Genomic DNA, 15,472 nt, shown 5'->3' with positions numbered 1-15,472 from the left:
GCTTTAAAATTAATTTTTTAAATAAACTGAAATTATTCTTACTTCCAGTAGAAAACTGGATTAAAGTCATATGCGAACCTTGCTCTTCTTGAGACTTTTCTCTAGCATTTTTCTCTTTTGCTTGGGTGCTCCTTCATTCCTTCCCTTCTTTCATGTTCTGCACTGCCTGACTGGGATCATAGGACTCTGAAATGTGTAAAACAAGTCTTTGTCGGTAGAGTGGAAGTTCTTTAGTTCTGGTCTGAATAGGGGTGAAGGAGGGAGGAATTGAAATATTTGACTTGTTCTAAATCTGAGTACCATCAGCATGGAGGTTTTGTATTGTTATGGGTTTTGTTGTTGTTGTTGTTGTTTTTTAACAAAAAATACACTGTGACAAAGTGGGATTTATTCCTGGTTTGAGAGTGGGTCAGCAGACAAAAATTAATCGGTGTGATATGTCACTTAATACAATGAAGGAAAACAACCAAAATCATCTCAATTGATGCAATAAAAGAATTAGACAAAATTCCACATCCTGTCAAAATTACCATGTAGTTTTTTAAAAATTATTTCCTAGTGTGGTGAGGTGACCTAAGAGGGAAGATAATCATATTAGAACAGGCTTAAAATGTTGTATGAGAGGATGGTTTTTAAAAGCTTCAATTGGAAACAGTAATATTTTTAGTTACATTAGTTGCCCGTTTTTCAATGCCATCTAAATTTTTCTTGGTATTTTCTCTCTTTAAAGTGTCAAAATTCCTTCTTTTTTCCTAAATTTCTAAGGTCAATTTTTGTTTCATTTCCACTTACCCTTTCCTGAAATTTAATGGAGATACATTTAGAAAATGACACTTTATTAATAAATTCACATATGTCTTTTATAAGTTTTTCTTTAAACAGTGGTGAGATGAATGTATAAAACCTACTCCTTAACTCTGTTATTTCTTTTTTTAATAGCTGATTGATTTTATTCAACAAATATTTATTGAATGCCTAGCATGTGTCAGTCACTATGCTGGGCACTTAGGGTACAATAGGGTATAAAATAATTGTTTCTCTTCTCATGGAGTGCTTTAGTCTAACCAGACATATTGAGATCAAGTGTCCATAGAAATATTTGTTTAGAAAAGAGAAGATAGGGAGCTACAAGATGCTGTGAGGTTATATGTGGCAACACATCCTTCTCATCCAGGGGGTTTAGGGAAGACCTTATTTAAAAATGTATGTTTCAAATGAGAAAAGGACAGTGAGAAGGTGTTGGTTCACAGGAGTGGGACCATAACGTTACATGTTTAAACATTATGTGATTTTTCATGTTTACTAATGTATTTTCATGTTTTAAATGTGAAAAGTAAAGGAAGGTTAATTTTTTTCCACATTTATTTTTATGTAGGCAACAAGAATGGGTAAATCAGCAAAGGGAAGATATTGAAAGGCAAAGGAAACTTCTAGCGAAACGCAAACCTCCCACAGCTAATAATTCTCAGGCACCCTCTACCAATTCTGAATCAAAACAAAGGAAAAACAAAGCAGTCAATGGAGCAGAAAATGATCCTTTCGTTAGACCAAATTTACCACAACTGTAAGTTTGCGTTTTTAATTTCCTTTTTTTAAAGTGTTGCCAGTGAGCATGTATGCTAGTAGTGGGTGTTATTAATAATTAAATAGTAAAAATCATCATGGCCAGGAAGGAAAAGAGTATTGCAAAAATTTACTTCTAAATGAATAATATGTCTCCAAATCTGAATTCTACCTAAGTGGAGATTTACTAATCCTATTTTAAATGGGTAGCTAAGAGGAAACTGGAGTTCACTTTTTCTTCTGTGTCTATGAATAATAGTAGAGTCACTTGTCTATTTTGATTATTCTAGTTCAGTATTCCTCTTAGTGTTCCCTTTTTCTGAGAAAATGTTAGCTTAGGTAGTACAGCTGACATATTTTTGTCAGCCTATGAAAGCAGCACATTCAGAGGTTATAGGTATTGTTTTTCCCCTTTCTGCTTTGGTTTCTAGGTTTTCTGCTTTAATGGTGAACTACTTTTTATAATTCAGAGTTGGAGACATTTAAAAAACAATCATATGCTTATCATAGGAAATTTGAAAAATATGAAAGAACAATAAAACAGTAAAGGCCATGATTCTATCTCACAGAGAACAGTTCAGTTCAGTCACTCTGTCATGTCTGACTCTCTGCGACCCCATGAACCGCAGCACACCAGGCCTCCCTGTCCATCACCAACTCCGGAGTCCAGCCAAACCCATGTCCATTGAGTCGGTGATGCCATCCAACCATCTCATCCTCTGTCGTCCCCTTCTCCTCCTGCCCCCAATCCCTCCCAGCATCAGGGTCTTTTCAAATGAGTCAGCTCTTTGCATCAGGTGGCCAAAGTATTGGAGTCTCAGCTTCAACATCAGTCCTTGCAATGAACACCCAGGACTGATCTCCTTTAGGATGAACTGGTTGGATCTCCTTGCAGTCCAAGGGACTCTCGAGAGTCTTCTCCAACACCACAGTTCAAAAGCATCAATTCTTTGGTGCTCAGCTTTCATTATTGTCCAACTCTCACATCCATACATGACCACTGGAAAAAATACCATTGTTAGAATTTCTGTGTATAGATGCAACCTAATTTATATAGTTTTTCTGTTTTATAAGAGCTTATATAAGTTTATGTGAATGGAAAATACATATGCACACCCTCTGCTTTATGTTTTAATATGCTTCTCCTTTGTTGAAAGATACTGTTTCATCTGTGCTTTGAAGCCCATCCCCTGCCACATCAGGGACCTCTTCTATTGATACCTCCTTTATCGTATATCTTCACCCTTTTGCTCTCTACTGGTTTCTTCCTTTAGGAAACAAAATAAAAAAACTCCCCATCAATTAGACATCGCTCCAGTCTCACACTGTCGTCTCTATAACTAGGTTTCCTGAAGGACTTTCCTTTGCTTACAGCCTCTGCTGCCTCGCTTTCCATTCTCTCTTTTCTTGACTGAAATTGTTCTTTTAAAGATTATGTCCTTGATGCTAAATGCCACAGACATTTGAGTCTTTAACTTGGCAACATTGGATATTATTGACTACTTATTTTTTCTGAAAAGACACTTTCTTGCCATAGTTTTTGATAACCTTTTTTTCTGATTTTCATTTTAACTTAATCTGGCTACATCTTTTAAGTCTCTTCTGTGGACATCATTTACATTATCAATTTGTAAAGCATAGGATTTTTAAGGCTCTGTCCTAGGCCATTTTACCACTTACTCTGTGTATTCTCCATGAGTATTAGCTACTCCTAGGGTTTCAGTTGCCCTGTTTATGCTGCTGACATCCAAACTTCTGTCACCAGCCCACTTTTCTTTCTTGAGTGTCAAATATTTGTATCTCAGTCTTGAATGTCATATCCTTGCTTAATTGATATTGGTACTTAAATGCCTCACAAGTGCCTCTAATGCCAACCTATTCAAAACTTTATTTACTAAACACACAAAATAAAAATGGTATTTTTTATTATCTTTCCCATTTCAGTCCTCCCCCACCCCCCTTTTCCCCCTCTCTTTTTTTCTCTTTTCTCTCTATACACACACATACACACACTCCTTGCCTCCTCCTCTTTTCTTAGTTATTAAATGGTACCACCATCCTCTCAGTTCCACATACCAGAATTTTGGTTGTTACAGGTTTTAAATCAAGATTCCATTTATTTTTCTTAATCCATTTTTATTATCTTTTAGTTAATAAATAAGTGATGATAATCTTATATTTTAAAGTCCAAAATGTACTTCCTTCTTTAAGTCCTTCCTGATTTGGGCAAGGGAGGGGGAGGGGGTTGTTGTGAGTTGCAGTTAAATCCTTTGGCTATTGATATGTTTAAAAAAATAACATGACTTAGTTTTCAAAGATGGGTAAATTTGTTGCTTTTCAAAGAGTGGATGGATAGGTGAGCAATTATACAGAAGATGATGTGTAAGCTTAATTCCACCCCCATAGATTCCACCCCCATAGACATCTAGTCTTTGCTCAAATGTGTCCACTGCCATTTCTTACTTGGGTTCTTTCTTCCCACCCCCACCCACTCTGACATCTTTCAACTTTGGTCTAGGCCATCTTGTAGTCAGAGTCCTTTTTTTTCCGAAATAAAAATACGATCCTTTCTTTTTCTTCCCTGTAAACCTAACTTAATTCTTTGTTGCTTGGATAGTATAGTCCAGAAAGTACTTTTGACCTGGCAGCTTCTGACCTCTCTCGCTTCATCTTTTATCATTGACCAGTGCCTCCCATTCACCACCAACTTTTAAACTCCAGCCCATTGTCATAATTTCTGTTCATCTTTTAAATCCCATACTAGATACTGATTCCTCTTAAAAGCTTCTCCTTGACCCTTGAAGGATAGGACTCAGTTATCACTTGAGGTATTCAGTGATAACCTGATACTCATAGCTCTGTATTCAGTCACAGCATCATCATCCACTCAGTTAATGACACTAGAAACATCCTAGATGTTTGCCTTTCCCTTGTTCTCTGTGTCTATTTACATAACGTTTTTGTATCTTGTCAATCTTCACTACCACTATCTTACTATACTGCTGCTTCTCTCTCTCTTTCTTACATCAGTTACTGTTTCTTACCTTTCATATGATGTCTTACCTTACATCATATGATGTTTCATGTCTAACCTCCTTCACTAGCCTTCAAGATGAAATTCACTCTCATGAAGACCCTTTGTAGGCCTTCTGATTTCCCTCCTCTACAGTGTCTTCCCTGTGCATCCTGCATTAAATTCTTTCCGTTCTTTAAATGGACTCTGCTTTACTTGTTTCTGCTCCTTTGTATATATTGTTCTTTGCCTTTCTTTACCTGTTCCATTTTCTATTTATCCTTTATGACTTGCCTCATATGTCAGTTACAGTAGTAAATCCTCTCTGACCTTTTTTCTTCCTAGTTTCTTCCCCATTTCCCCTCAAGTTAGGTACCTTTTGTACTTGCCTGTCAGTATTGGAGCTGTTGTCTCTCCGTCTTCTCTCTGTGCTCCCAGTATCTAGTACAGTGCCTGGCATATAGAAAATTGTCAGTAAATACTAAATTATAGTACATAAGCATTTGATTGAATTTCATTTTCTTCTTCTCAAAAGACCATTTTACTAGTTTGCCACAGGTGTTTTGCTTCCGACTTGTCTTCTAGGATGCTTCTAGCTCTAACAGTAGTTTATTAGTCATAGATTGTCTCATTTCCATCTCAGTTTATTGCATATGTTGACTTAGAACTAACTCTGAAGTTATACCGCTATGTGTTCTTAGAGTGGCAGGTGAAGTAATACAACATAGCAGTTGGATTGCATCCTTATGTAAGTACAGATTTAAATAAGGAAAAAAACGACAGAAACACTTTGATTCATATATATTAATTTGATTTTATCAGCCATGCAATGCAACAGTCTTCTAAAACTTCTTTTATATCCCTTTGTGCAGAACATCTAGTAAAGTAATTAGAATAGAGATCATGAATCTTTCATTATGTCTTTATCAAGAAATCAAAGCAGAAAATAGGACTTCCCTGGTAGTCCAGTGGTTAAGAATCCGCCTGCCAATGTTCAGTCTCTGGTCGAGGAAGCTTAGACTAAGGGCAGCTTAGCCTTACGTGTCGCAGCTGCTGAGCCTGTGTACTCTAGAGCCCACGCTCTGCAACAGAGAAGCCACTGCAGTGAGACGCCTGCACCCCTGCTCACTGCAACTAGAGAAAGCCTGCACACAGCAACAGAGACCCAGTGCAGCCAGAAAATAAACACTATTAAAGAAAGTTACTGCTGTGTAGTGGTTAGGATTTTAAGCTCTTTAGTCAGATGTGGAATCCAACCTTGACTTTTCCAGTTTTATTTTTTATTTTTTGGTAAACTGTTTTACTTCTTAGAGCCTCCATTTTCTTGTGAAAATACCTATGTCATAATGTTGAAAAGATGATATGAGATGAAGCTTATATAGTACTTGCATGTTTCCTGGTTGTTAACTAATTTTTAACTACCAGCAAGATTCAGTCAGGGTTTTTTTAACATTCATTTATTTTTAATTGAAGGATAATTGCTTTACAATATTGTGTTCAGTCAAGTTTTTTAGGTGGTAATTTCTCATTTTAGTCACAAAGACTTAGTATTCAAAGTAAATAGTTTGTATCAGTTCAGTCGCGCAGTTGTGTCTGACTTTGTGACCCTGTTGACTGCAGCACTAGTTTGCATAGCTAGTGTTATCTGTGGATAATACCTAAACGACAATACATGTTAATCAAGATTTTGACTTCATGTTAAATATATTTTAAATTGTTTTGATTTTATCTACATGTTTTGTGTTTTACAAAGGATGACTGCAAAGTGAACAGTAATATTTTACCTCATATTTCATATGAATGAAGTTTCAGAGGTCACTCTTTTCTCATTTAAAGCTTAAATTTTAGCTGAAGATTATATTTTATATAGCATAAAGTTATTACTTTGTGGATTACTTATATCTGGTCATTAAACTGATTGACTTTTTAAGTAATAAAACGTATTTTTAGAGCAGTTAGCTGACCACAGTATTGAGCCAAAAGTGTGGGGTTCCCATATACCTGCTGTCCTCACAGTCTCTCCCACTGCCAGTGTCCTGCACCGCAGTGACAGCCGTGACCACTGATGACCCTGTGTGACAGCCCAGAGTGTAGCATGCATCGAGGTTCACTTGTGCTGTTATATATGCTGTGGGTTTTTACAAATGAGTAAGTTTTAAAAATCCTTGCTGAAAAAAATCTGGCATTGGTACATCTAATCCATTTTAATCTCATGTATTTACTTATTTATTAGGGTTTAAGTCTCATCTTTCTTCATGCTTTGTTTATCCTGCCTAATCTCTCCTTTTTTCCTTTTACCCTATCTTAGACCGCTTAGTTTTTGTTTGTTTGATTCTTTTTCTCTATTAGAAGTACGTTGTGTTCATATACATACATAGGTATACACACACACACAACGTTACTTAAAGACACTGTCTTGTATAGTCAGTGTTCTTCTAAACTTTACCTATGTATCTGTCACTGTGTTGCTCTTCATTGATCCTGGATCTCTGATTTTTACCTCTAGTGAGATCTTTTTGCCTAAGAATACCCTTTAGTAATTTCCTTTTAGTGTGGGTCTGTTGGTACTGATGTCTTTCAGTTTTGGTTGGTCTGAAAATAACTCTTTTGCCTTCATTCTTGAAATATTTTTACTGGTTTTAGGTTGGTGGTTATTTGAAGATAGAATCTTACTGTCTTCTAACTTAAATTACTACTATTGATGAGTCAGCTGACTCTGTAGAAAATGATCTTAAATGGAGCAGAAGCAATATTTGGAGATTAGGTAACTGAGAATATTTTAAAATAAATTAGCAAGATCAGGCTATAGATTCATGAAGGCCAGAGAATTCCAAGTAGGATGAATAAAAAGAAGTACTCAAACACATCGTAATGAAATTTCAGAAAATCAAGGCAAAGAGAAAAAATTCTCAAAAGCAGCCAAACAAGGGGACTTCCAGTGGTTTAGATTCTGTGCTTCCACTGCAGGGGATGCAGGTTTGATCCCTGGTTAGATGGTTAGGGAACTAAGATCTTACAGGCCATGAGGCACAGCCAAAAAAAATAGGGGCCACCAAAAGAAAAATATATTAAATGTAAAAATTAAGGGATAAAACATTCTAGACAGATGACAGTTGAAAGAAAACCATATTTATAGCAGATACAGTAAAATTTAAGCCAAAAATTATAAGAAATAGTGATTATTTCATAACCATAAAAGTTTAAAATCACCAGGAATATATAATAATTCTAAATTTGTATGCATAACAACATGCCCTCAAGATAAATACAAAATTGACAGTACTTTAAGGATATATGGACATATCCACAAATTATAATGGAGGATTTCAAAACATACATTTCTTAGTAATAGAACAGGTAGATAAAAATAAAACAATATAAAATAGAAACACAATATGAGTATAGAAAATTTCAGTGGGATTGACAGGCTTGACTGAATGAGCACGTTACCCTGTAACATTTGCAGAATATATGTTCTTTTTAAAAATGGACTTTTATAAAAGTTGACCATGTTGAGTCATAGAACAGGTCTAAGCAAAGTTCAAAGGATTGAAAGAGTTTTATGTAAGACTGACATTGTTTCTTCCTTTGAATGTTTGGTAGTACTCATGGGTAAAACTTACGGATTGAAATCATATAAAATATGTTCTCTCATCACAGTGGAATTAAACTAGAAATAAGAAACAAAGATAGTGCAAAAGTCTCATCGGAGATGAGAAGATATTTTTAGGTGAATGATAGTGAAAGTGCTACATGGCAAAAATTTTTGAGGTAAATCTGAAACAGTATCTAGAGAGACATTTATAGCCTTATATACATATATAGGAAAAGAAGAAAAGCTAAAACTTTATCAGAAGATGAGCAGAATTAACCAAGAAAAGGAGGAAGAGAAAATAAGAGCAGAACTTTTGATACAGGAAATAATCATACAATACAGAGCATCAGTCAATCCAAAAGGGATGTCTATGGGCTTTTGTGGGTGAGGAAGGACTAATACAATTGAAAACAAGGGAAAAGAATCATCAGGAATGAAAGAAATAATGTTACTATAGAATGTACACATACTTAAAAAAAATTATAAATGACTTGAATTTGAAATTTTTGTGACATGGATAAATTTCTAGAAAAATACAAGTTAACAAAATTCACACTAGAACAAACAAAATCAAATAGTTATGTAACTGTTAAAGAAATTGAATCTATAATTAAAATCTTTGATCATAGAAAACTCAGATACAGATGATTTCATCTACGAATTCCACTAGCCATTTAAGGAAGAAATAGTGCCAATCTTTCAAAACCTTTTGAAGAACAGCTAAGGGAGAAATACTTCCAACTTATTTTAGGCCAACAAAGTCATGGTGTCGAAATTCAAGAAAGACCATACAGGAAAGGAAAGTTATAGCTTAATTTGTCGTGGTGGTGTTTAGTGGCTAGTTCAGTTCAGTTCAGTTGCTCAGTAGTGTCCGACTCTTTGGAATCCCATGAACCACAGCACGCCAGGCCTCCCTGTCCATCACCAACTTCTGGAGTCTACCCAAACCCATGTCCATTGAGTCGGTGATGCCATCCAACCACTTCATCCTCTGTCATCCCCTTCTCTTCCTGCCCTCAATCTTTCCCAGCAACAGGATCTTTTCAAATGAGTCAGCTCTTCGCATCAGGTGGCCAAAGTATTGGAGTTTCAGCTTCAGCATCAGTCCTTCCAATGAACACCCAGGACTGATCTCCTTTAGGATGGACTGGTTGGATCTCCTTGCAGTCCAAGGGACTCTCAAGAGTCTTCTCCAACACCACAGTTCAAAAGCATCAATTCTTCAGCGCTCAGCTTTCTTTATAGTCCAACTCTCACATCCATACATGACTACTGGAAAAACCATAGCCTTGACCAGATGGACCTTTGTTGGCAAAGTAATGTCTCTGCTTTTTAATATGCTATCTAGGTTGGTCATAACTTTCCTTCCAAGGAGTAAGCGTCTTTTGATTTCATGACTGCAGTCACCATCTGCAGTGATTTTGGAGCCCAGAAAACTAAATTCTGTCAACTGTTTCCCCATCTATTTGCCATGAAGTGATGGGACCGGATGCCATGATCTTAAAAGAACATTGAGCTTTAAGCCAACTTTTTTACTCTTCTTTCACTTTCATCAAGAAGCTCTTTAGTTCTTCTTTATTTTCTGCCATAAGGGTGGTGTCATCTGCGTATCTGAGGTTATTGATATTTCTCCCGGCAATCTTGATTCCAGTGTGTGCTTCCTCCAGCCCAGCGTTTCTCAAAATGTACTCTGCATATAAGTTAAATAAGCAGGCTGACAAATATACAGCCTTGACGTACTCCTTTTCCTATTTGAAATCAGTCTGTTGTTCCATGTCCAGTTCTAACTGTTGCTTCCTGACCTGCATACAGGTTTCTCAAGAGGCAGGTCAGGTGGTCTGGTATTCTCATCTCCTTCAAAGTTTTCCACAGTTTATTGTGATCCACGCAGTCAAAGGAGTGAGCATAGTCAATGAAGCAGAAATAGATGTTTTTCTGAAACTCTCTTGCTTTTTTGATGATCCAGCGAATGTTGGCAATTTGATCTCTGGTTCCTCTGCCTTTTCTAAAACCAGCTTGAACATCTGGAATTTCACGGTTCACGTATTGCTGAAGCCTAAGTTGTGTCCAACTCTTCTGCAAACCCATGGACTGTAGCCTGCCTAGCTTCTCTGTCCATAGGATTTTCCAGGCAAAAATGCTGGAGTGGATTGCCATTTCCCTCTCCAGAGTATCTTCCTGACCCAGGAATCAAACCCACATCTCTTGCATTGGCAGGCGGATTCGTTACCACTGAGCCGTCAGGGAAACCCTATTGAAAATGATAGTCTAATATCATTTGTAAAAGTAAATGCAAAAATATTAAATAAAATATTAGCAACCCCACATATAATACATAAAAATGAGAATTTATCAAGACTAATTTGGATTTATTTTATGTATGATAGGTTGGTTTAATATAAGAAAAATCAATGTAATTTTTACATGAAAAGAAAGATTATATGATTATCTTAATAGATTCTAAAATTAAAAAAATATGTTAAATTCAGCATTGATCTGTCTTTAAACTCTTAGCAAGCAACCAGTAGAAGATAATTTCCTTAATCTACAGTATACATTCATTTTTCTTTTTGCTTGCATGTCTACGTGCTGTGTTTATGGGTCCCCATGTCCTTGTGTGCCCTGTTTGTTCCTCCTGGCTTCTTTCTGCTGCTTCTGTCAAACTGAGTTCAGATATTACCTCTTATGTGCCTTTTCCCAGTTTCCTTCAGATAAAAGTTTTTTTTCTTTACACTGTGTACTCATAGCTGTATCATCCAAGATAATCACCATATTGTAAGGTCAGCTAATTAGTGGTGTTAATACCATTTTATCCTTTGCGTTTAAGCACACTTATAAGTCCTAAGGATTAGAATGTGGCATTTTTGGAAAGTCATTATTCTACCTACATAGCCTACCCTCTGACCTAAGATTCACTTCTTTCCCACATGCAAAATTCATTTATCCTATCTGCAAAGTCTTTGTCAACCTCAGTATAGCCTTAACTCCACATTGAAAAACCTGACCTAAATCTCATCAACTTAGACATTCTGAATTTTGTTACCTAAATAAATTACTAGTGAGACTTTGTGTATAATCTGCCCCGAGAATAATTCCTCTTAACCTATGAACCTGTGAACATCAAGAAACAAGTTACTACCTCTTCCCAAAATACAGTGATGGGGACAGCCATAGGATACGAGTTACAGATACTTCCTTTCAAACAGAAAAAGATTAAAGGTGTCACCGATCCCAAGCAGTTTCAAAATCCATCCAGGCAAACTCAGGTTTCAAGATCTGGTAATAATTTTTCTGTAGCTTGTGACTTCAAGCTTCTGTCCTCTGTTTTTCATGAAGATTTCTTTTTTGTGAAGGTTAGCATGTATTTGCTGCTGAGTAGCTTTAAAGCCAGTTTCTTGTTTGTAGAGTTTTGACTGTTTGACAGCCTTTCACTTTGTGCTGTCTGTGTCCCTTAAAATCCAAGCTGGCAGTGTTTTTGTTGGTATAAAGTTCTCAAGAATCTTGTGGATCTCTCATGTGTGACACAAGCATTATTCCATTAGACACCCACCAGGTTTTTTTTTCCTAGATAATTTTATCACTATTTTTGACTTCTGCTGAGAAGGCTGAAGGAATCTGTGAGTGACACACTTCATCTTTTTAAAGACTGTTTATGTGATGAATACTCTGGCTTCTCAGGAATATTAGCAAAAGGTTGTTCAACTATACCCTCCATTTTAAGAGCAGCTTGACCATGAATCTCAATTTTGGTGTATTTTGCACTCTGAATAAAATGAAAATTTCTTAAACCATTAAATCTTGGTTGGATTAAACTCATTAAATTTTTGGTTGAACATTTCTTATTTCTTACCTTTGACGTATCTTTTCTCACATTTTAGTGTAAACAGTGAGAAGAAACCAGTCCAGACTTTAAACACTGTTTGGAAATCTGCAGAGTTCATTTCTTACATGCTTGGCTTTCTTTATAACTACAGGATACAGTTTTGCTTAGCTTTCTTTCATTATAACAAGGATTCCTCCAGTTTTCTATAACATATTTTTCCTTTCCTTCTGAGTTTTCACCAGTAGCACCTCTCCTATCTACCAGATGATCCATTCATGACAATTTAGGTGTTCTCTTAAGGCAGTATGTTTTCCACACTGTGCTTCTTGTGGAATTCCTCACATCCTCACTTGGCAGAGTTATTAATATTCATATTTCTGCTAATAGTCTATTAAAGGCAGCCTAAGGTTATTTTAAAATCATGCTCCTCTGAATTCTCCTAGCCTCTTGCTCACTGCCCACTTCCAAAGTCACTTCTATATTTTTAGGTGTTTGTTATGGAAATATCCCCTTTCTAGGTACCAGGATCTGTAGTAATTTCATACTGCCACTGTAACAAATTGCCACAAATTCAGTGAGTTAAAACAACACAAATTTATTATCTTATAGTTTTGGAGATCACAAATCCAAAATGGATCTCATTGGGCTAAAATCAGGATGTTTTCGGGGGTGCATTATTAGTGGTGGCTCTAGGAAATAATCCTTGCTTTTTCCAGCTTCTAGAGCCTGTCCACATTCCGTGGTTCATGATCCCCTTCCAACTGCAAGCCAGCAGTGGCAAGTCAAGTCTTTGTCATGTCATGTCACTGTGATTCCACATCTCTGCCCATCTCCTCGAATTTTAAGGCCTCTTGTGATTACCCTGAGTCCACAAAGGGTAATCCAGAATAAATCCCTATTTTAAAGTAAGCAAATTAGCAGCTTTAATTCCACCTGCTACTTTAATTCTCCTTTGCTGTGTAACTTAGCATACTCACATCTTCAGGAATTAGGATGTAGACATCTCTATGAGGCTGCTGCTCTACACACCATGCCAGCACTTGGTGTAGGTCATTCGTTCTTTTCTTTTTTTTTTTGTATATTGAACCCTGGGCTCTTCAGAGGAAATTAGTTTCATCCTTCCCATATTCCCCCATTTCTTTTCCCTAGTGGTACTTAAAAAAAAAATTTAGGTTAAATTTGCATAACATACAGTTATCCATTTAAAAGCATATAGTTCAGTGGCATTTAGTGCATTCACAGTGCTATGCAGTGTTGTGCAACCAGACTTCCCTTTATTTTTGGAACATCTTATTCATCCAGAACACCTAATGCCCATTAATTAATCACTCCCCATTCCTGCCTCCCTACATCCTCCTGGTAACAATCTGCTTTCTCTATGGATTTGGCTCTTCTGGATAGTGCATTAAAGAGAATCATACAGTAGATGTCTGTCCTTATGGCAGTACCACACTCTTTTGATGACCATAGCTGTGTTAATTTTTGAAATAGGAAGTATGAGTCCTTCTTTTTCAACGTTGTTTTGTTTGTTTGAGGACCCTTGCACATTGCATTTTAATAAAGAATCAGCTTTCCTGTTTCAACAAAATGGGTGATATGTATTTTAATCAGGATTATATTGGGTCTGTGAGTCACTTTGGGGAAGAATTGCCCTCTTAACAATAGTAAGTCTGATAATCTTAAGGACATGAGTACTGATGTTCTTTCATTTAATTAGTATGCTTTCATTTCTTCAGCAATATTTTGTAGTTTTTAGCATCCGAGTCACTTCCTGAGTAATTTGATCCTATGTATATTATTGTTTTGGGTTCTATTATTAATTGAATTGTATTCTTAGTATCTTTTTTACATTGTTCATTGCTGATGTATACAAACACATTTGATTTTTGTGTGTTGATCTCATGCCCTGCAACTTTTCTGAATTTATTAGCTCTTGTTCATTTTTAGAGATTTTCTACATGTAGAGTTAAGTCATCTGTGACTAGAAATAGTTTTACTTCTTCCTTTCCAATTTCAGTGTATTTTTTTTCCTTAAGTCCTCTGAGAGGACTTCCAGTACAATATTGAACAGCAGTGGTGAAAGCATTCTTGTCTTGTTCCTGGCCTTAAGGGGAAAGTTTTTACTCTTTCACCAGTGAGTGTGATGTTAGTTATGGTTTTTTAAATAAGTGCCCTTTATCATGTTAAGAAAATTTTTTTTCTATTTCTAGTTTTTTTTTTAGGGCTCTTCAAAAGCAGAGTAGTCTCATCTACTTCCTCGCTCATTTAAAAAAGTCTACTTCTCAGTGTGCAGCTTAGTTCAGTATCCTGTAAAAGTTTGCTAAATTGTACAAAAAAAACTGGCTTAATATTTTTTTGTCTTAAGTGCCTTTAACATTCTGTTTACCAGATCTTGTATTCCTTAACTTGAGACTTCAGATTAGTTTCCTGCTTAAACAGAATACCGTTAAAGAATTGGATATCAGTGTCTTTGAAATGCATATTCTCTGTTTTATGCAGATATCTTACATTTCTATTAAACTCTTGGAAAACAATTTTTGAATTAAAAATAAAATTCTCATTCATTCAGTTCAGTTCAATTCAGTCACTCAGTCGAGTCCAACTCAACTGAGTCGGACTTGAAACCCCATGAACCGCAGCACGCCAGGCCTCCCTGTCCATCACCAACTCCTGGAGTTCACCCAAACCCATGTCCATTGAGTTGGTGATGCCATCCAACCATCTCATCGTCTGTCGTCCCCTTCTCCTCCTGCCCTCAATCTTTCCCAGCATCAGGATCTTTTCAAATGAGTCAGCTCTTCACATCAGGTGGCCAGAGTGTTGGAGTTTCAGCTTCAACATCAGTCTTTCCAGTGAACACGCAGGACTGATCTCCTTTAGGATGAACTGATTGGGTCTCCTTGCAGTCCAAGGGACTCTCAAGAGTCTTCTCCAACACCACAGTTCAAAAGCATCAATTCTTTGGCGCTCAGCTTGCTTTATTCATTCATACTCACTGTGAAAGATTATCAGTGGTTAAGTTTTATGTTTGAGTTTTAAATTTCCTGGCTTTTTGAATAATTTTGTGTTAACCTACTGAACAGTTTTATTTATGATTTTTAACATCTCCTAAATACATATACAAATATAAAATAATAAAAGTAATAAAAATTAATATTCAATCTATAATATGAGATATGATTCATAAAGGGAGAGATTGGACTTTTCTTTGCACTCTATGAATAAGAGATTTGCTAAGTAATTTAAGCAATAGACTTGCTTAAGAGGGTGGATGTTTTTTAAGCATCTTATAAAGCACATCATAAAATTACTTGATGTGGCAATTAAGTCATCAAAATTAGTATTTTCCTAGGTTACCTCTTTCCATATATAAAATAAAATCCAGTTTCTTTAAGTAAGATTGTCCCCATAAGTAAGATTGTCCCCAATTAATTTTATCTAAATACATTTAAATTTTATCTGTATTTTTCATCAATAG

At 36.1% G+C, this 15,472-nt stretch overlaps 1 protein-coding gene across 1 annotated transcript in view; it reads left to right on the top strand.

Moving 5' to 3' along the window:
- The window catches only part of TLK1 (tousled like kinase 1), a 163,261-nt gene that overhangs the window by 115,809 nt on the left and 31,980 nt on the right, over positions 1–15,472 (top strand). Inside the window, exon 11 of the mRNA XM_043487915.1 lies at positions 1,376–1,564. Coding sequence (XP_043343850.1) covers positions 1,376–1,564 — 189 coding nt within the window. The remainder of the gene's footprint in view (positions 1–1,375; positions 1,565–15,472) is intronic.

The sequence above is a fragment of the Cervus canadensis genome, chromosome 15 (genome assembly GCF_019320065.1).
Source record: "Cervus canadensis isolate Bull #8, Minnesota chromosome 15, ASM1932006v1, whole genome shotgun sequence".
In the NCBI taxonomy this organism is placed as follows: Eukaryota; Metazoa; Chordata; class Mammalia; order Artiodactyla; family Cervidae; genus Cervus; species Cervus canadensis.
This window is presented reverse-complemented; position numbering and strand designations above follow the sequence as displayed.